General features: G+C 43.2%; 1 protein-coding gene across 1 annotated transcript in view; it reads left to right on the top strand.

The window, feature by feature from the left end:
• NFKBID (NFKB inhibitor delta) overlaps positions 1-20,272 on the top strand; it is a 102,940-nt gene that overhangs the window by 72,426 nt on the left and 10,242 nt on the right. Inside the window, exons 4-9 of the mRNA XM_069201824.1 lie at positions 1,619-1,884; positions 8,273-8,514; positions 11,769-11,874; positions 16,488-16,634; positions 18,248-18,302; positions 18,783-18,940. Of these exons, the coding sequence (XP_069057925.1) occupies positions 1,619-1,884; positions 8,273-8,514; positions 11,769-11,874; positions 16,488-16,634; positions 18,248-18,302; positions 18,783-18,940 (974 nt within the window). The remainder of the gene's footprint in view (positions 1-1,618; positions 1,885-8,272; positions 8,515-11,768; positions 11,875-16,487; positions 16,635-18,247; positions 18,303-18,782; positions 18,941-20,272) is intronic.

Genomic DNA, 20,272 nt, shown 5'->3' on the forward strand with positions numbered 1-20,272 from the left:
AAATTACTCTTAAATGGCTACCTCTGTCCTCTCTAGGTTTACTGTTAAATCACTCTTAAATGGCTACCTCTGTCCTCTGTAGGTCTACTTTCAAATTACTCTTAAATGGCTTCCTATGTAGGTTTACTTTTAAATTACTCTTAAATGGCTACCTCTGTCCTCCTGTAGGTTTACTTTTAAATTACTCTTAAATGGCTACCTCTGTCCTCTGTAGGTTTACTTTTAAATTACTCTTAAAGGGCTACCTCTGCCCTCTGTAGGTTTACTTTAAAATGACTCTTTAATAGCTTCCTCTGTAGGTTTACTTTTAAATTACTCTTAAATGGCTACCTCTGTCCTCCTGTAGGTTTAATGTTAAATTATTCTTAAATGGTTACCTCTGTCCTCCTGTAGGTTTAATGTTAAATTACTCTTAAATGGCTACCTCTGTCCTCTGTAGGTTTACTTTCAAATTAGTGTTAAATGTCTACCTCTGTCCTCTGTAGGTTTACTTTTAAATTACTCTTAAATGGCTTCCTCTGTCCTCTGTAGGTTTACTTTTTGTCTTCTCTCTTTCTCCCGGATCTATTTGATATTTTTCTTGCTCCGCTTTATTTCCCCTATCTTTCTGTGTTTTACTTTCATATACTCTTACTTTCTTTGTTGGTGTTGCAGGTTGACATGGGCACTGCTGCCTTTGTTGCTAGCTCTGAGTTTACTCCCTGTGGAATAAATATCACGTGGTCTCTGTAAGCTTTGTAAAGTCTGTGATCTTGTAAGAAAATCCCCACATTAGTAATCCCATTGCTGACACATCCTCTTTGATTTTCCAGGCTCTAGTTAGTGGCGCTAGTCTTACGGCCTTATTGTGAGCTCTGGCAGCTCGCGGTTGCATTCGGAACGCTGCACTCGAGGCAGTCTGACTGCCACATTATGAGCCTGGTGGTCAGACTGCCAGGGGACTGCCGTCAATGCCGGGAACATGATTCCCGATGGGCTGAGGACGGTGGGAGCCGAGGCCAATACAGTAGCACTATTCCCATCGGGCTGACTGGCGGGAACGTCGTAATACGATGTTCCTGCCCGTCAGCCCAGTGGCAATATCGTAATATGATGTGGGGTGAGACAGCCAGGTTGACGACCACCATAACCCTGCTAGTTTATCTGTCGGCTCGTCCTATCGCCAAACTCGTAATGAGTCCCTTAGTCTGCTTTGGCTCTCTCTAGCCCATTTCACTCTTTATCCTTTTTTTATTCTTCCTCTCACCATGTTTTACTTGCATGTGATTTATCTATGCTTGCTGAAGGCATGGACAATTTATGCATGCTCGTTGAATGCATATTTGCTTTAGCTGCACTGTGCACTTTTGCATTGCACCCTCTGCTTTATTCACACTGTTTTATGCACAATCACCATATACACACTGGCTTCATGCACATTGGCTTCATGCACACTCTCATTAAGGAAATTCACTTAATGTGCACATTCACTTTATGCGCAGTTGCATTATGCACCTTTATTTTACACAACTTTGTTTTAATAACAATTATGCAGCTCCTTTAATTGTGTATTTTAGGTCTAAAAATGTAGCACTCCAGGCTGATAACATATGTTCTTACTGTGCCTTTCCTCTTCCAGGTCAGATCCGCTTTTCAGAGTCCATGGGAACCCCCGCCACAGCGGAATGCTCAGGTCCTTTCCTGAGCTGGCCCCCAGCAGCATCCAGTGGCCCCCGGTGGACTGAGTATCACTACCACTACTCCCCAACCGATGACTTTGCAGGCCCTCTTTCCCCCTACCACACTTCACTGGGCTACGAGAGTGTGGCAGCAGCAGGGCACAGCCCACCCATGGTACAACACACCCATCGTTCCCACAACCTGGGCATTGCCAGCCAGTTTACAGTGAGTATTTTTCGTTGTTATCCCTACACTGTATGCCGAAGGGGGAGATGCAGAGGTACAGATACTCTTTCACATGATAAGAAAGCCTCTAACAGTTGGCACTGAGATACAGAGCCCTTATCATATATCACTACAAGGCTTAGGGGACAGCACAAGGGTACAGACACCATTAATTTGTATCTTGCATGCTTGGGGGGTTAGTACAGGTGTACAAAGCACCATACATGCATAACTAGAAGACTTAGAAGATTGGTACAAGGGTAAAGAACTTCTCACGTTTATAACTTGAGGGCTTGAAGAGATTGGGACGGGGTACAGAGCATCTCACAATTATAACTTTAAGGCATGGGAGATTGGTACAAGGGTACAGAGTATTTTACCTTTATTGCTTGAAGGCTTGAGAGATGCACACAGGGGTACACAACATCTCACAATTATAACTTGAAGGCATGGGAGGTTAGTAGAAGGGTACAGAGTATTTTACCTTTATTGCTTGAAGGCTTGAGAGATGCATACAGGGGTACACAGCATCTCACAATTATAACTTGAAGGCTTGTGACATTGGTACAGGAGTACAGAGCTTTTCACATTTATAATTTGACTTATTAGGATATTGGTACAGTTGAACTGAACATCCCAGTTATAACCTGAAGATTTGGGTGATTGGTACAGGGGTACAGAGCATCTCACATTTATAATTTGAAGGTTTATAGTATTGCTACTGCGTACAGACCATCTCACATTTACAACAAATCCCTGAAACAATTCGCATCCTTGAGCTATCGGGTTTGTAAAGAGCCCTCACTTCCTAATAGACAAATGGGGTTGTAAGCCCAGAAGATTCATATCTTGGCTATTTCCCATTCTGAAATTGTGGCACCCTGCCCCCTACTGGCAGAACCAGAAACTGCTTCGTAAAATTGTTATTGCAAAGCTTTGTGTGCTGCCTGATTGCAAGATTGCGCGAGCCACAAGCAGTCTGCATTGCACGTACAGTCTTGACCCTTGACATCACACCACCCCTACAATCCTCTTACATGCAGGATAAGGGGGCTCCCATCCCACACAATATGTTGGATTTCTTCATACGAAAGATGCAGCACAGTGCAGTGTACCATTCTGTCTGTGATGTAGTAAGGCACTCGCCCTAAAAAAAAAAACAGGTCACCTTCACTGGCCCAGGCTACCTGTTTGAACTAGATCCAGTTGTCATTATTCAAAAGAAGGGCCTCTGGTGTCTGGGATGCAAAGGTGCCTTTTCCGATCAAACTCTCTCTCACTCTACGGACTCTCTCACCTCCCCTGGGCTTGAGGCAAACTCCTCGGCTCAGCAGAGGCCTCAGGCCATCTTTACACTAAAGAACTGCGCCATACTCTCTTAGGCACAGTGCTGCAGACCATTTAGGTTCATAGAGACGCTGACCCCTTCCCTCAGGGCGGGCCATGAGGCCAAGTCTCAGGTCCCTCTGGTGACCCTGGGCACTTACACTGGGACTCAAGGCCAGCTCCTCATATGGGTGGTTTCTGATGAAGACCATGACTGACCAGGCCAGTCTATCTCCTGACTCCTCCGTCATGCTCCTGATTGAGCTCAGCTCCTGCGTGTCAGTCTGAAGGGAAGCATAGAGCCTCTTTGCAAGAAACAGTGCACGCGGTTGGCCCTTCCCCAGTGTTCATCCACACACACAGCCCACTTCCCCCAAATCACAGATTGCACAATAAATAAGGCGCAAAGAGATGCACCAGTCAGTCTGAGTTAGCTTCTCAAGACACCTGACCGTGTCAGTTATCTTGATTGGTGGCCCAACATGCTGTAATATACTAACCCATACTTATTTAACCTGCCAGTGTAGTGGTATTCAGTATTGTGGATGCAATAATTCAACAATTGTGTAGTTTGATTTTTCAGTTGCAACAGCAGGGCATCTGGACCAAGAGTAGACAAACACTTCCAACTCCCTTGCAAGTATAAGCTTTGTTTCAGTGCTGACCTCAGTCCTCAGCTCAGACTCCTTGGATGCAGTGATTGCAAAGGTGATGGGAGGGGAATAGGCCTCAACGACCAGTACTAGTCAGCCTGATACTTACTCTGGTGTGACCTCTGTTGACCAGCCCCAGGCATCAGTCTTTCCGCGTCCAATGCAGCTCCCGGGACCAATCCCAACCTTTCCAGCTAGGCCTTCAGGCATACATAATGCCCGGTGTTTGCATATCTCAAATACCCTCTTCAAAAGATGGCAAACATGGTGGACTGGTCATTAATCAGGTGAGTGTTACCCGTGACTTTGAGAGCATGTCACTAACCTGACACTCTCAAATTCATTTCCGTGGAGTCTGCTGTAATCCTGTTCTCAACAGAGGGCATCAGTTTGATTTTATGGTGGCAGCAGCAACTGCTCTACTGAATCCCACCATTGCCACTCAGCCCCCAGTCCCTAAGAATGATCAGAACCCAGGTTCCTCAGACAAGAAGTTGCAGGCTTCAATGGACAGTGAACTGTATACTGGATACACTCAGCTATGTTGTGATGGCTTCTTCCATGAAAGCCAAGTCGTTGCTTCCCTCGTGAACAAGGAGGCCAAATGTTTGAATTCATAAAACAATAAAATATTCCAAGGCCCAAATTAAGCATCCTGCATATTGTCTCGGTTTTTGCTGGTGTGTACCATTAAATCAGGGTGCCCACCAGAAATGCCTAAAGTGTACCTGAAAAATGCATTGTCCTCAGTGCAGATGCAAACTCTTACAACCACAAAAAGTTACAGCAGCTTAGTATGTAATTTACCTACCCAAAAAGAAGACTTTAACAATGGGAAGAAAAACCAAAAGATTTAGATGGAAAGGCCTCGTCCACTTTCCTATGGCATGCTTCTTCATTGGCCAGTCCACCCCATCATGCTAAGATAGCACCGACAAAGTGGTCTCATCCTCTCACAGAGGGAGAACATGCTTCTGGTCATACAAAGGCTCCTGATATATTTCTTAAACTGCCTCTGTGTAATCTCAAGACATTCCCTCTATTCACTGTGTAGACAGGTAGGATTATAATTTAAAACTGAATTTTATTGTGAGTCAATGTCTTGAACATTCATCATAAACATCATCTACCAAACTCTTGACAGTTTGCACCTGCAATTATGAGACCGGACTAATAAAAGGCGGAGCCACTGAAGAAATAATCAGTGAAAGAAAAAAGATGATGCTTTACTTAAAGATTTCCTTGCCTCTGAACAACAGGCGTCTTGCAGGTGGATGTAGCGCATTACTGCATCTCCCTGCACGGGGGTGCCTGAGGGGATCCATCTGTTCCATTCCAGCAACTTTCTCTAGTGGTGGTGTCAGGGGAAATACTGAGGAGTTGCAAAGTCACTGCACCATCTGACAGCTTCTCTACCTCAGCACTCACACCTTTTATATGGTATAGTTGCAAATGTGTTTAGTCATTTGCATGGGGCACGCCCCATTCAAATGAGGGAATGCTCCATTGTGATCGCATCAGCGCATTGTGTGCACTTTCATGATCCGTATTGATAAGTCCTCACGAGCATCTGTGGCCCTCTTATAATACCAGCGTGCCCCAGTTTGTCACTCACTTCCTGAGAGTGTCAAATGCTAGTACCATCATAGCCAGATGCAGGTGCATCTGTGGCACAAGTAAGATAGATACATTTCCTTGCTCCGAGACTATGCTCAGGAATCATCAAAATGTTCAAGTGTGATCTATCCATGCACCAGCATTTGTGACTTAAGTTGTCAGCCCTTAAGCTGGAAGCTCACAAGAAGGACATCAATCTTCCCTTTGACTGGAAGAATGTGTTTGCTTCTTAGGTGCATGACAATTTCCAACAGAACAAAATAGACATGGTCATGGCCAAATTGCTGAATGTCATCCAATCAGCAAGACCACTTTTCCTGATCTATCTGGCAAAAGTCTTCCAGTTTGCCATCCTTAGGTGCTCTTTTGCTTCAAAAACCCTACCTGGTGCCTCTTCCTCAGAGAATCAGCAGTCAAGACGAACATGTCCCATTGCCATTTTGGATTCTCACCACTATCTCAAGAGGAGACCACTTCACTCTACTGAATTTTTTTTTTCTTTCCACTTATCCATATATGCATTGGCTATTCAGTGCTGATTAATGCTTTGCTTTATAGTTCCATTAGCACTGCTCCAGTCTGCATACAGAGAACATTAAACGGCAATAGAGAGGCTCCTCCTTCTAGAAGCAACTGAGAATGTCCCACCAAGGAAGAAGGCACAGGCTCTTCAGGCCAATGCAATCCCCTGTTGTCAGAATCCTACTTTCAATGCAACAGTTCTAGATGCTGAGTTTGCGCCAAGTCCATGATCTGTGTTGTTCGCAAAGATGAGGACTTCTGTCTTGTCCGTGCTGAGCTTGAGACAGTTATCCTTTATCCAGTCTGCAACGTTCAGCATACATCTGTGGAAGTTGGTTCTGTTAATGAAGTGGTCTCCTGACAGTGAGAGGATGAGCTGGGTGTGGTCGGTATAGGACCATCCTGCAGGAACACAGGAAGTGTCTCTGTTCTACAGATAGAGACTGACATTTCTAGTACGGGCTCACTCTGCAGTCTCAATGCTGCTTCTCTTCTGTTTAACAAAATCCAAGCCCAGTGGTGGAATTGCTGCAGCAGCAGAAAGTTGAATGATGATAACAAGGCAGCAATCGGAGTCCACCCTAGCCCTGACTCTCAAGACAGTATGCAATTTTGGGTTCTCAGTGAACTACCAGAAATTCTTTATAGTGTCAACCAAAATGATCCATTTCAAGAGGGCAGTCCTGTAGCGTAATAGCATTTCCTTCCCCTGATAGCTTATGTGTCATAAGTCAGACAGTGCATCTATTCTTCCCCAACGAGACCATGGTTGCCTGGCAGTTCCAGAGAGTATTGGGAATACAGCTATCCTGAATAAGGTTGATGCCACCTGCCATGCTCCGTATTTGTTCCCTGCAGCTCCTTCTGGTAGAACAGAGGAATCATCTGCTGAATGACCATTCCCCTCCTATGCTGCCATCACTGTTTCTAGCACCACAGTGTTGCTTCCAAACTCAAGGTAGGAGTTCTCTTAAACGGATCTATCTGCAGCTCATGGTCACCACCAGCTCTTCAGAATATGGCGGTAGGAGGAGAGAGTTATGAGGAACTCTTCATTAGTGCTTTGCATTAATTTACACTACATTCAGGAGTGAACCCATGGCAGTAAACTGCTGACTTTTGAAAGTGGAATCTAGTGCTTAATCAGACCATTCATTGTATACAAGTTGGAGAATGTCTTCAGAACCATTGTGCTTTCCTTCCTTTGCCTCTATGAGCTATATAAATTCTACCTAAGTAGGCTGCCGCAGATCTGGGGTTGCTTGAGTTCCCACCCAGAGTTATTCTGGAAGTTCATCTTGGACTGTTCCTGCTGGAGCAGGATCAAGACTGATTTGCATATGGCTGGTCTTTCTTTCAGTCCTCACACAAATAAAGTTGTAGCCACAGGCCTTTCTTTCCTTTAAATTTCTCAGGAAGATATTACCTCTTCTCGCCACCCAAAAGACAGTGATTCAGGTTGCAGTTCCTGTGTGGTTTGACTACAGTAATGCCCTGCGCCAATAAATTCTTAAGTATTAAGTCCATAAAGCAAACAGAAACCTGCTGCTCATATGGTCTACCACCTAAACAAACGCAACCACATCTCCCCCATCTCCAACCTTTACATTGGCTGCCTGTTGCCTAAAAGGATATTTTTAAATCTCTTTGCTTCTGTTACAGACCATTTCACCACAGGGGCCCTCTTTTTTTTTTTGCAATCAAATTTTACCAGCTGCACCATTAGTTGGTCACTTGGCTTTCCTAACATCCACCTTGAGGTTTTACAAAAGTTCAATTAAACCAGAATACATGGTTGTTGGGTTTTTTTCTACCCTCCAAAGCATGGGTCACGTTTCCCTTATCGCTTGACAACTTCAATTTTGCAAAAACCTAAAAACTTGTTTTCTCGACAACCCTCCTGTTTAATGCTTCTTCTTCAGAACATGCTTATCCTTCAGTGCCAGGATATTCTGTTTCAAGGTCACAGTGCACTCTCCAATCATTTATCAACATCATCATCTCTTCACTGAGAATGTCATATTTCTCAGTAACCCACCCACCCTCCTCTATTTGTGCAATGGAGCATTGTTTATTTTTCAAAATATTGTACATCTGTAGAAAAGAAACACCTAACTGTAGTATTGTTCTCTAAAGACTTTAAACATAGCCCAGTAAATAACTTCCTCCTTGTATGCACATGTAGAAATTTCCTTTGGATTACTAGGAAATGGGTTTATAAAGATATGCGTTTCTCAGCACATTGAACTTAACTCTCTCCTTTTCCGTAGACATCAGAATTTTCCTCGGAGCATCTGGAGGCCAACATTTTTGAAGAACCTCTGGTTTCTGGACTGGCTTGGCAGGGGCAGAGTCCTAGTGTGCCATGTTCAGAGCAGGGGTCAGTTCCTTTCCTGACTCCATCTGGGCCCCTCATCTCCGAGCTGAACCTTGCGGAGCTTGAACAAGCGAGAGCCGAGATCCGCAATCTGGACAGTACAAGGCTTCTTAACCAAGATGAGGATGGCGACACGTGAGTTTCCTATTTTAGTTCATTTTGTTTTTATTATTTTCATAAAGGTAGCAAGTCGTTGAATTGTGACTACAGATTCATTAAAGCATTTTTTGCTTAGGAGACAATAAAACAATCAGACGATTAACCATTCATATTGGCCAAATAAGAAACACAAAAGTCTTAAGGGTCTGATTTAGATCTTGGCAGAGGGGAATACTCAGTCAGCAACGTAATGGGTATCCCGTCCACCTTATTACGATCCCATGATATCCTATGGAGATCGTAATAAGGTGGGCGAAATATCTGTCACGTTTGTGAAGGAGTATTCCCTCCGCCAAGACCTAAATCAGGCCCTAAGACATCTAATGATAAAAAGTATGGTCTAAAACAAACAAATGGTTTGGATAAATGGGATGATCAGTAGTAGGAACACAAGGCTTGACGAGGCAATAATATAGTTACATATTAGAGAACATAAAAAATCTAGACATTTAAAGAGGCAGAATGTAAGTAACAAGTACATTAATGCAGGGACATTAGGGGCCTGGTTTTGAGTTTGGCGGATAGAAAACTCCTTTTGCAAACCCTTGACAGGTGGCCGACCCCTATGCGGGGACCTCCCCACCGCAATAATTAGGAGTTTCCCGCTAGGTCGTCGGGCGAACACCTCAGTTTCTGCCCGCTTGCCTAGCGGGAAAGAGGCTATAGCATTGTCTCCGGCTCGTAATCGAGCCGGCAGCAATGCTGTAGCCTGTAGGATGCACCAGCATTGCAATGTTCACTGTGTGCAAAGCAGACAGTGAACTTTGCGATTGTGCTGGCCAGGGCGGCCCCTGCACTGCACCCGTTCTCCGCTACCCTTTTCATGGTGGTGTTACCGTCGTAATCCCCAGGGCAGTGCTGCTTGGACCACCACCTACCTCCAGACCGCTGGGATCGCTGATCCTGGTGGAGCTGCCGGTTCACAGACGGCCCGACCACCAGGGTTGTAATGTGCCGCTCTGACCACTACATTGGCGGCAGTCCGAACACCAGACACGATTCTGGCGGTCTGGCGACCGGCAGACTCGTAATGAGGCCCTAAGTGTGCAGAGTTGTGAGCTAAGTAATTAGCTTGTAATTGGTAATGGGTAGCTAGAAGTAGATGTGCCAATCCAGTGAGCTCCACAATCAATGGCAATCAATGATTTTGAATGTGGTAAACTTAGAAGTCAATATCTAGTGACATGTAATATCAAACCCTGCTTGTTTTATTTTCTTTATTGGAGAAATTCAGTAATTAATCAATGTCTTCCTTGCAATGCCAGAAGGAATGTGCATCCAAAAAACCCAACTGCTTTTTGTATTGGTCCGTCATGATCTATGCATCATCATGATTCTTGATTGGCCATAGATCCCAATCACCTCCCTGTTACCTCCACCTCAAGTATTATCTCTGTGGAAGTGGCCAGATCCTTGATCTCGTGTGAAGTATTCAGAAGTCAAACTAACATTGGACCTATCTGTGGTGTATGTGCTAGTGGAAATAAATTAAGCACTGTGGATTTGAAGAGCAGTCTACATTCCATAACATATCTCGTCAAGCCCTTGAACAAATAACACCATATCACCCTCATTCTTGTGAATCTCCACTGGTTCCCCTTGCTAGCCCACACCATCTTCATAGCCAGCTGCATCATTTACAAAGCCATCACGAACAGCATGACTACTTAGCTGACATCTCTGGTGGTTCTCAACACACACAGCCAGGTACAGTCAGGGACTAGCGCATCAGGACCGTCTCAACTCTGCTCCAATTTAGGGACAAGTTAAAGATGCAACTTGTTAAAGAGCACTACATCACAATGCAGTATAGTGACTCAATCATAGAAACCAGCTACCCCTCGGATCACACACTGACTGTATCTTTGCTTTTGACCCTGTACAGTGGCTCATATAAATCCCACATACAGATACACATTTTGGTTTATAAAGTACCTTGCTTTGTTGGTACCTGAGGTAAGGAATGAACTGTGTCAAGCCACAAATAAAAAGGGGAATAAATAAAATGTGGTGCATCACAAGTGGGAAATGTCTAGATTCTTTATCGGATTACACAAATTTCCTATTCAAGTATAGTTTGGTCATGCTGCCAAATTGTTACACCTGTGCCAAGAGCAGTTCCAATACCTTACCAGAGGCATAATGTGACCAGAGGAGGAAGAAGGACAACACACACTACCCAACAGTGCTTTTAGGAATGCCATGCACAACTTATTACTGGTGTCATTGCTGCTTGGATTGTTCTGGTGTCCATGCACTGGAGGGGTGTTTCTAAAATCTGCTCGAAGTGTGAAGCATGATGGGTGGCAAAGGGACTGCAGAATTATGTGCAGAAAGAAAGATGTCAAACTCCTTCTTCTTCTTTGCTTGCGAAGCAAATGCCATGAATTCCAGAAAATGTGTGTGGCCAGATCTTATACACAATTCATTCCAAGATTGTTGGCTGTCCATAGAATGATCCCAATCCAATATTGTTGCTGTTCTGTGAAGTATCAATATCACTAGAGGGGTAGACTTTGTTGTATGAGTTATGGTTAAGAAATAAAGGATAAATAGAATTTCTGCATGCTAGACATCTTTACATGTAGGTGGAGTTACCGAGTCACACTGATTTCTGCAAATACCCTCAAGATGAGTGTTCCAAGGTGTGTGGCAAATTTAAGTAGATATGGCCCAAGGTACCTCAGAGGGCCTACCTGTCCAGTTAGGATGTTGACTAGGAGAGCAATTTAGAGGGCTTCAACCAAATTGTGTTAAAACGTTGGGCAGTCTTCCTTATTGCACTAGCCCAGACAATCCCTTACACTAACTTTACACATGCGACACACAGGAGGTAGTAATGAAGATTATATTTTGTGAAATGGGCCAATCTCATTGACTTTTATATGGATAGAGTGAGACTTCTACCCCCAAGGGTTTTATTGGGACTGTAGGAAGCATTCTGTATCTATCGAAAAATGTTGTTCCCTTTGCAAGCAAGCAAAAAGGGCACATTAGGGGACACATTATGGATTAGGGAAGCTTCTGAGACTTAGAGAAACGTGGGGGCTGTGGGGAGTAGGGCTTGCTGGGAGTGGCACTGCACGTTAACTGCATTATTTACGCTGGCATATGTACAATCTGTGGCCATCATTCAACTGCCTTTTCTGGCCATTGTTGTTGGTTAATTGAGGCTCAATTGTGGCGTTTCCTAGAATTAACATGATTCTGCTTTTTCCTTCCCCCCTCAGACTTCTCCATCTTTATGCAGCCAAGGGACTCCGCTACCACGCCTACGTGTTGGCTGAACACTTCCAGGAGTTTGGGCAGCTGGATATCAAGGAGCATAAGGGCAAGGTGAGACAGAAAAACCTCAAAGTCAAGTCTCTTCCCAATAGATTCTCAGATAACACCTGCTTTTCACTACTGTTAAAAAAAAGTACACACATCGCAAAGGTTAAAGTCCAACTAGCATTTCATTTAAAAAAAAAAGCAAACAGCCGAGCAAAAGGTCAAGGAAAATTGTAATTTCAATTGACCTAGACCCACTAGAAAAAAGAGCTCAAATTCATATAAAATAAATCATGTCTTCTCTCGCTACAATGCAACCAAGCTTAATCATGTGACAGAAACTTGCTACTCTCAGCAAGCCATATGTAATGCGCAGGTGGCAGGATCTTCTCGTTAAGAAAGTGCTGAAAGGCCTTGAGGCAAAGGTGTCATTCATTAATGCAAAGCTAGCCTCGTTCTTCTCACAAAATCCCGCTCCACTTGCCAGGCTGGACGGTGAGGCTATGCTCTTAGGAAACGTACAAGGTACAACCCCGAGCCCCATGGCTTCTGGGCCTGCTAGCGTCACCAAAGTTAGCAAGCACTTTCGATGTACAGAAATCTTTGAACTAATATAAAACTAAATCCATATTTGAATAAAATACTTCACAAGGCTCATAATTTGAGAGTATATTAGCACAATATAGACACCACTCCCTCCCATCTGTGCGCGAGAAGTGCCGCCAGATCTAGACTGCTGTTCCCTATATGCCTGACATCTCTTATTGCTGCCTGCTTTGCTCCATCCGTCACATCCGGGGGCGGCTCTGTATCACCCGGCCTCAAATGATACCCATTCTTTGTCAACAAGCAGAGATTTGATGCCTGGGCATCCCACCAACCACCATCAGACGCCAGTTCTATGCCAGAAACGGGTGCCTGCTCTTTACCACCAAGGCCCACCCGCTGCATGATTGGTACCTCCAGCCACAAATGGTACACACGTTTTTACAACTAGATTCAGAACTGGTGCCTTATTTGTATCACCAAGCCCACATTTTGCCAGCTATATACCACCAAGTCCAAGCTGGTGACTGTTTTCCCTCCACACTCCAACTAGTGAAGGGTCAGCATCTCCCAGCCCCATCCGGTGCCTACTGAGTACCACCCCCACTTGGGCCCATATTTATACTATTTTGCGCCGCATTTGCGTCATTTTTTGACGCAAAAGCAGTGCAAACGTACAAAATTTAAAATATAATTATATTTTGTAAGTTTGCGCCGCTTTTGCGTAAAAAAAAGGCGCAAATGCGACGCTAAAAAAGTATAAATATGGGCCTTAGCTAGTACCTGCTGCACGGTTTTTCCACTATAATGAAAATTGCCTCTACTTAGAGCGACATCTATTGGTTATTCAAGGGATAAAAATTATTAACGTCTCAAGAGCCACCTGTGTGTGCTCATTCAGCAACAGGAGTATGTGTGGCAAAACTTTTGCTTGAAGGTGGGCATTGTTCTGCCTTCCTACTTATCTCCTATCAGAGCTTACAGAACCTCTCTGGAATGCACTTCTGAGTTCAAAGAAGACCTTTATTGTTGTTAATTCTTCCCCACCCACAAGTTCTTGAGAGACAAATTATTAGATTTCAAGCACAAAGTAGTCACAGCAAGAAAACAAAATATATCACAGTACTTCTCAGTTGCAATGTACACAGCATATATAAAATATATCATTATATTAGCAAAGCATAAAAATCAAAATTCATCACCGTATAAGCAAGTAGGACCTATCTTCAGCTTCATCTTTCTGGGGTCTGCAAGTTGATGACTCCGGTCAACTGCGAGAAAGAGATTATCTACCCACACGGGAGACTGGCAACTGATGCCTAGTTCCAGCCTGAAGTCAAGCAGATTCGAATCTAACTCACTGTAGCCCAGAGTCATCCTTACAAAAGCGTGCCCCCTCCTCTCAGACTCGGGAAAACTACACAAGCCTTTGGAGACTGGCCAGATCTCCTAGACTTCTCCTATTCCCAAGGCTGAGCAGAAAGGAAAACACCAAATGTACTCTCTCTTATCAGGTCTAGTCTGGTGTGAAGAAAACAGCTTGGTTCATCTTGTGGGAAAACACAGCTTGGAAGAATACAGACATCTGCGATGTTTCAACTGCAATGTCTAACTCCATGTTAAAGCCCATAGGCAGCTAACCTAAATATCAAATGTAATGTCTAATATCATGTCAAAGCCAATAGGCAGCTGAGCTGAATACAAAATGTAATGTCTAATATCATGTCAAAGCCAATAGGCAGCTGAGCTGAATACAAAATGTAATGTCTAATATCATGTCAAAGCCAATAGGCAGCTAAACTGAATACAGCATGTCAAAGCCAATAGGCAGAATACAGAATGTAATGGCTAATGCAATGTCAAAGCCAATAGGCGGCTAAACTGAATACAGAAAGTAATGGCTGATGCCATGTCAAAGCCAATAGGCGGCTAAACTGAATACAAAATGTAATGGCTAATGCCATGTCAAAGCCAATAGGCGGGTAAGCTGAACAAAACATGCAATGTGCTACTGGTGAACATTGAGCAACTAATATGCGCAGTGGTGAAACACAAAGTCATTGGTCAAACACAATTAATAGCATCACAGGCATGAATACTGAAGAAGCCTCTTTGGCGTGAGGCAAAGTGAATGGTTTCCTTTAAGAAGGAGAGAGATGGGATTGAGAAAAATCAAAGGAAGGCAACCATGTATGGGATGAAGTAATCTCTTATGTACATAAAAAGGCTACTGCAGGTCACAGAGAAGTTTCTAAATTCGGTCAAGGAACTCTGAGGTGACCTGCAATATGCTTTTGATGTACCTTCTGCACAGGTCATTTTATTCCTTACCATACATGGTCACACCATCGCTCCTCCCATAAACCTCATACACCCGTGGGTCTTGCGCCTTTTTTTTAAAGAGATAGTGTTGTTGCAGATGTAGTTACAGACAAGAAAATCAAATGTGAGTCTGTTTTGCAAAATTAAGCACACCAAAACGGTTAGTAATTTGTTGCAAAACATAGTAGAATCAGTTTAAAATAAATCAGATGAAAACGGGTTGTAGCTCAGGATCAATGGTAATAGTGATATTCTGGAGAGGCTTAATGATCTATGTGCAGAAAATAAACACATTAGAATAAATCTCTCATTTCTGCTGATCACTGTTTGTTTTAGGAAAAAATAGATCAGAAGAAGGAAAAGACAATTCGCGTTTTCGTTGTTTCGTTTACAACTATAATGATGGTTCGTGTCAGAGTGACAGTCAGTGCCTACAGGGGGAGTTGCACAGCCTTTCCCTCCCTGGTGTGAATATATTTTATATTGACGTGCTTCTCACTGTGGCTCTTACCATCTATAGCGCTATTAATGTTGGTGTACTTTAGTGTATTTATCACCGCCATTAGGTGTCAATCTAAGGCTGATGCATTCACTCAGTTTGTGTAGGAGACACCAAAAACATCATTAACCAAGAAATGTAAAGAACCACCAGATTAGGTCCTATATGTACAATAAGTGCTTCCACGACAGGCACTTCATCCAAAAGGGTCCTTTAGTGGCACACACTTGAGATGCTGGGCACACATCACAGTGTTCTGGGAAGATGCACAAAACTTGTAAGGGTTGAGGCATTTCTCGAGGCAGAGCTAGAAGGATAAAAGCTGTACAGTGGTTCCTGGCGATGGCCAAAGCCTGGTGTGAGGTGGCACCTAAGGAGCCAGCAGAAATTAAACCACAAATTGGAAAGAGAGGCTTGTAATGTTTAAGTCTAATGTTTTGATGAGGCAGCCTCGCGCTGCAGAATATTGTGTGTAGATTCCACGGTACGGTGGGGGCTTGGAACGGAGGGGATTGGCATTTGCTGAGAGTCTCCCTCCCGGTTATACTACTAATAAACCTATCTCATATTATCTGCGTGTGAAGAACAGATCTTTTCAAGACTATCAGTGAAATTGTGAAATCATGACCATTGTCTGAATAATGTTTTGAAGAAAGTGCTTGGGTGTTCTAGGCTAGTATCTCAATGTGGATGGTCTGATCTACAAGGGAGAGCAGCTCTGTGGCATTTTTTAAACTCATGGCACCTTCTCATGTTGGGCTGTCACCATGAGCCCTCTGCTCACTGTGACTGACCCGGTGACTCACGGTTATTCAATTACACAATTACCCGGGGCGGCACATTCTGCACTGAAGGCAGTAGGTGACCAATCTGTGACTCAACATGTTGAAAAAGTATGACTCGGCATGTTCAAAGAGGGATGATGGGATAAATAGTGTGAGAAATTAGAGTGAGTGAGAGTGGGTGCTTGAAGGTGTCTTTGATGAATGGATGATGCTAGATAGAGGAGTTGAGATCCTAACGAAATGAGGTATCCTGAGACCAAGAAAGGTGACTTTTTTCAGAAATAAAGGGACAACTGGCGCTGATTGAGGGAAGTTGGGAAATTATATAAGAAACAGAGAGATCTTACTTTTTGAGAAACAGCATAGAAGAGGTAGAAGAAGGGGGGCGAGACAGAGCAAGTTGTAGGTGAGAGCTCTTTCTATTTACTGACCTATCAAAGAATCCTGTAAATTGCAAAATTTGTAAATGACTCAGAGTTGGAGGTTTCTGAATCCTTATTGGCCTCCTCTTATGTCTCTCATCACAGACTCCTCTGCTGGTCGCCACTACGGCTAACCAGCCTGAGATCGTCCATGACCTCATCACCCTCGGGGCCGACGTCAATGCTGTGGATCAGAAAGGGCAGACGCCGCTGCACCTGGCGGCGAGCTACGGGTTTCCAGACATTATAAAGGTGATTGTTTTGTACTTAGGTCCAGTGTGGGCACACAAGTGTAGCCACATTTTTGGAGCTAGCAGTACGCCTGCAAGCTAGGCACTCTTAATATTTCAGGCCTGCTTATCTATCATAAATATATCTAAAACCCTTTATTTTCCTAACCCTCTCTGATTTTGTGGCTTTTCTAATCATCTCTGAAACTGACCATCTTTGAGCCCCTCAAATATCTGACTATTCTAACCGCTACGATCCTCCTAACCACATTTGAGGTCCATGGCTATCTGACACATCATGGCTCTGTGGCATTCCTAACCACCTCTGAGCTCCAGATCTCTACTACCCATCTCTGAGACCCTTTGACTATCTGATTGCTCTGAGCGCCGCAACTATCTTAACCACTTTTAAACACCTCAGAGCCCTGGGAACTACCCTAGTCATCTGTGAGTTCCTTAGACATCCTAATAATGTCTGACATCCTTAACAAGCCTAATCAAAGTTGAACTCTTTAATTGTTAACCCAACTTGAGCTCCTTAACTATCTTCATTTTCTCAAAGCTTCTTATATGCCATAACTTTCTTAACCATTGCTAGGTTCATAAAATATTCTTAACCATCTCTGAGCACACTTGCTACCTCACACATATCTGTGCTTCTTAATTATCCTGATTCTCTCTGAGCTCCTTAACTACAGTAACTTTCAGTGCAATAATCGTAAACACCTATGAGCTTCATGACTCATAACTGTACAATCAGGTATGACATCCATGACTTTCCCAACCATCTGTCGTTCCCTTTACACTTTTAAACATCCATGTCCCGTAGCTATCCTAGCCTTCTCGGAGCGCCTTTACTATCACAATCATCTATTAGTCTCCCCCTGTGTGCTCTGAAGGACATCTTTAGATCTTACCCAACTTTCCATCATGCTTAGTGCTTTTCAACCTTCAACCATGAAAGGCCTTTCGAGCATAGGGCCACATTTGGAACACATTCGGAACACAAAGGCGCTTACAGTCGCCTGCTTTGGAGCGTGAAGGACATTTCTAGTACGTTTCCACTCATGAACCGTGAAGAGCAGTTCCAATGCTCTTTGGCATTTAAAACCCTGCAGACATGATTGGTGTTCCATGGCCACCTTTCAGGGTTGTTGGAACGCAAGATGTGGTGGGTACTTAATGAAATTTGATGGTACCACTGCTGCTTGAGGGTTAAGGAATTGGACTTCTGCATTTTGTGGCCTTGTCTGGAGTTTTGGGGGTCTGTATTAGTTCTTGCTGGCCTTTGAGTATTGGTGGGCCTGACTGGTACTCAGAGGTCTTTGAACTTTGTAGGTTATCTAGAGCAGAGGTACCCTTGAACACCAAAGTTACTTCAGACTGCCTTTTAGAGAGATTGTTATACCACACTGAGCAGAACCAAGATCAGCTTGAAGACACTGCCCCCCAAGGAAGAAAAGTATCACTTTATTCTGAACCTTTTTTATCAGTCCCTTGTAAAAACGCGCGCAGACTGGAAGCCTTCCCTCTTGGACAGAAAGCTTGTATATATATCAATGCCTGGTGTATTATGTGTGCTTTCTGCAGACCTGATTATTAACGTCTTTGTCTTCCCTCATCTTTCTGGATCAGGTTATCGCTGCACAGAGGCCACAGAATATCAATATAGAAGCAAGAAACTTTGAAGGTGAGCATGTCGCTTCCGATGGTAGAGCTGAGAATGAGTACCATGGTTGTGGTTAATGGGATGGCTCTGCTGCTCCTTCTTTTGGATGGACAACAGAGCGTGATCGGGATGGTGGCACTAGAGAACTTAGAGGTTTAAAATGTCACAACTCTAGCAGTCTTTACCCACTTTGGAATGAGGCACAGGAGGAACTGGGACTAGGTGAGAGGGAGTTCAGAAGGTTATCTTTTTTGGATTTTATAGGACACACAGAGTTAGGCTTTTCACCCCTCAAACAATTTTAATGAACAATAGTGTGAGCTTCAAATACAAATCTGGAAAAGTTTCTGGATGGAGTGAGGGATTCATACAGGTACTTGAAGGCCTGGATGCTGGTGGTGAGTCCTTGAATTCTGTATTTGGGAGGAATGCCTTTAAATGGAGATCCATGCTATTGTTTCAGTTCATCGTGACCTGGCTGTGATTCATTCCCACTCCTAGGTCTCACCCCGTTGCATTGTGCCATCATCACCCAGAATTCCACTTTCAAGAAACTGTTGGCCGGGTTTTTCGCCACAGGCCAGGTTCAGCTTCGCAACCAGGAGACACAAACTTGCATCCATCTGCTGCTTCAGTTGGGTGCCAACTGTGCCACTCAGGTACGCGTGCATGTGCACCTCGTAAGGTTCTTTAACGTTTATTTGTTCATAAACCATAAAAGGTTCACATTTTAAAAATCTCATAAAAAATCATATGACATTAAGTAATTAAAATATTGATGTCAAGTTCAGTATGTTTGTTTACAGTTCATCATATAGCCCCGTATGCAGGGTTTCATAAAATATACCATTGATTTGTGTGCACTAGCAATATACAGTGCCACATATGCATTTGTGAGTGCCTAGATTTGTGAATTGCATATACATATAGCAAATGGTCCCACTACAGTGACTTCTAACATAGCATAGCTGGTGTATTAGTAGCCATGGTGACAGGGGATGGCAATCTAATCATGGTTAGATTATCGACCTGAAACAGTATCACATCCACAATATTGACTACCACTCTATTTTCAGATGTTGAATTTAATAGAGTAAATCTATACTTCACTTTAATCTGTGGTCCGGGGACCTCTGGGGGTCCGTGAAGCCTACATAATGGGTCTGCAAGTGCTTAGAAAATTAAATAATATTAACAGATAAATAAAGTGTATATGAATAAAGAAGCAAAATGTAAACATTAAAATTCTAAAACATTTTCCAAACATGGAGGATTTTGAATTTGGAGGGTACAAAATATGTTAGTATCATCAGACTAATTCGTGGGAGCAGTGCAAGTACAGCAAACAAAATATGTTATGAGCGACAAGTGACATCAGTTGAATTTAGAAAAGCTCCAAAATTCCCATTAAAATTCAAATGTTTTTTTAAGTGTTTGTGAATATTTAATAATGTGTATATTTGGTGGATTCTATTTTCTGTGTTTTTAATATATTGTTTTGTAGTCAAGATCATCGCATGCTTAGGCTGGGGCCCATGGCTTCAAATAATGACTAATTGGGGGGATCCCCAGATTCCAATAATGATTCAGTTGGGGTCCCTGAGTTCCAGCAATGAGTATACAAGGGACTTCAAAAGTCAATAGGTTGAGAACCCCTGCTTTACAAAATGTTTTAAAGGGGAATCCCAAATTTAAGGTAACAAGGAGGGATTACAAAAAAAAACAAAACATAAAAAGCCCCTTTTTACAAATCATCAAAGAAATATTGATTTACTGACAAAAGCACCTATTTATCTATGATGCGTCACGGTGTGGCTTCACATCAGATTCATGGTCGTGTCAATAGATGACTTCAGCTCAGTCCTAAATTATTACCATTCAAATTTATCACAAAAGTTATAAAAAAAATAGACATAATTTGTAAACAGAAAAGCAAGCTTTCTGCTCAAAAACATGTTGTTATTCAATTTGTCCCTCCCACCCTCACATTC

The sequence above is a fragment of the Pleurodeles waltl genome, chromosome 7, assembly GCF_031143425.1.
Source record: "Pleurodeles waltl isolate 20211129_DDA chromosome 7, aPleWal1.hap1.20221129, whole genome shotgun sequence".
Classification (NCBI taxonomy): domain Eukaryota; kingdom Metazoa; phylum Chordata; class Amphibia; order Caudata; family Salamandridae; genus Pleurodeles; species Pleurodeles waltl.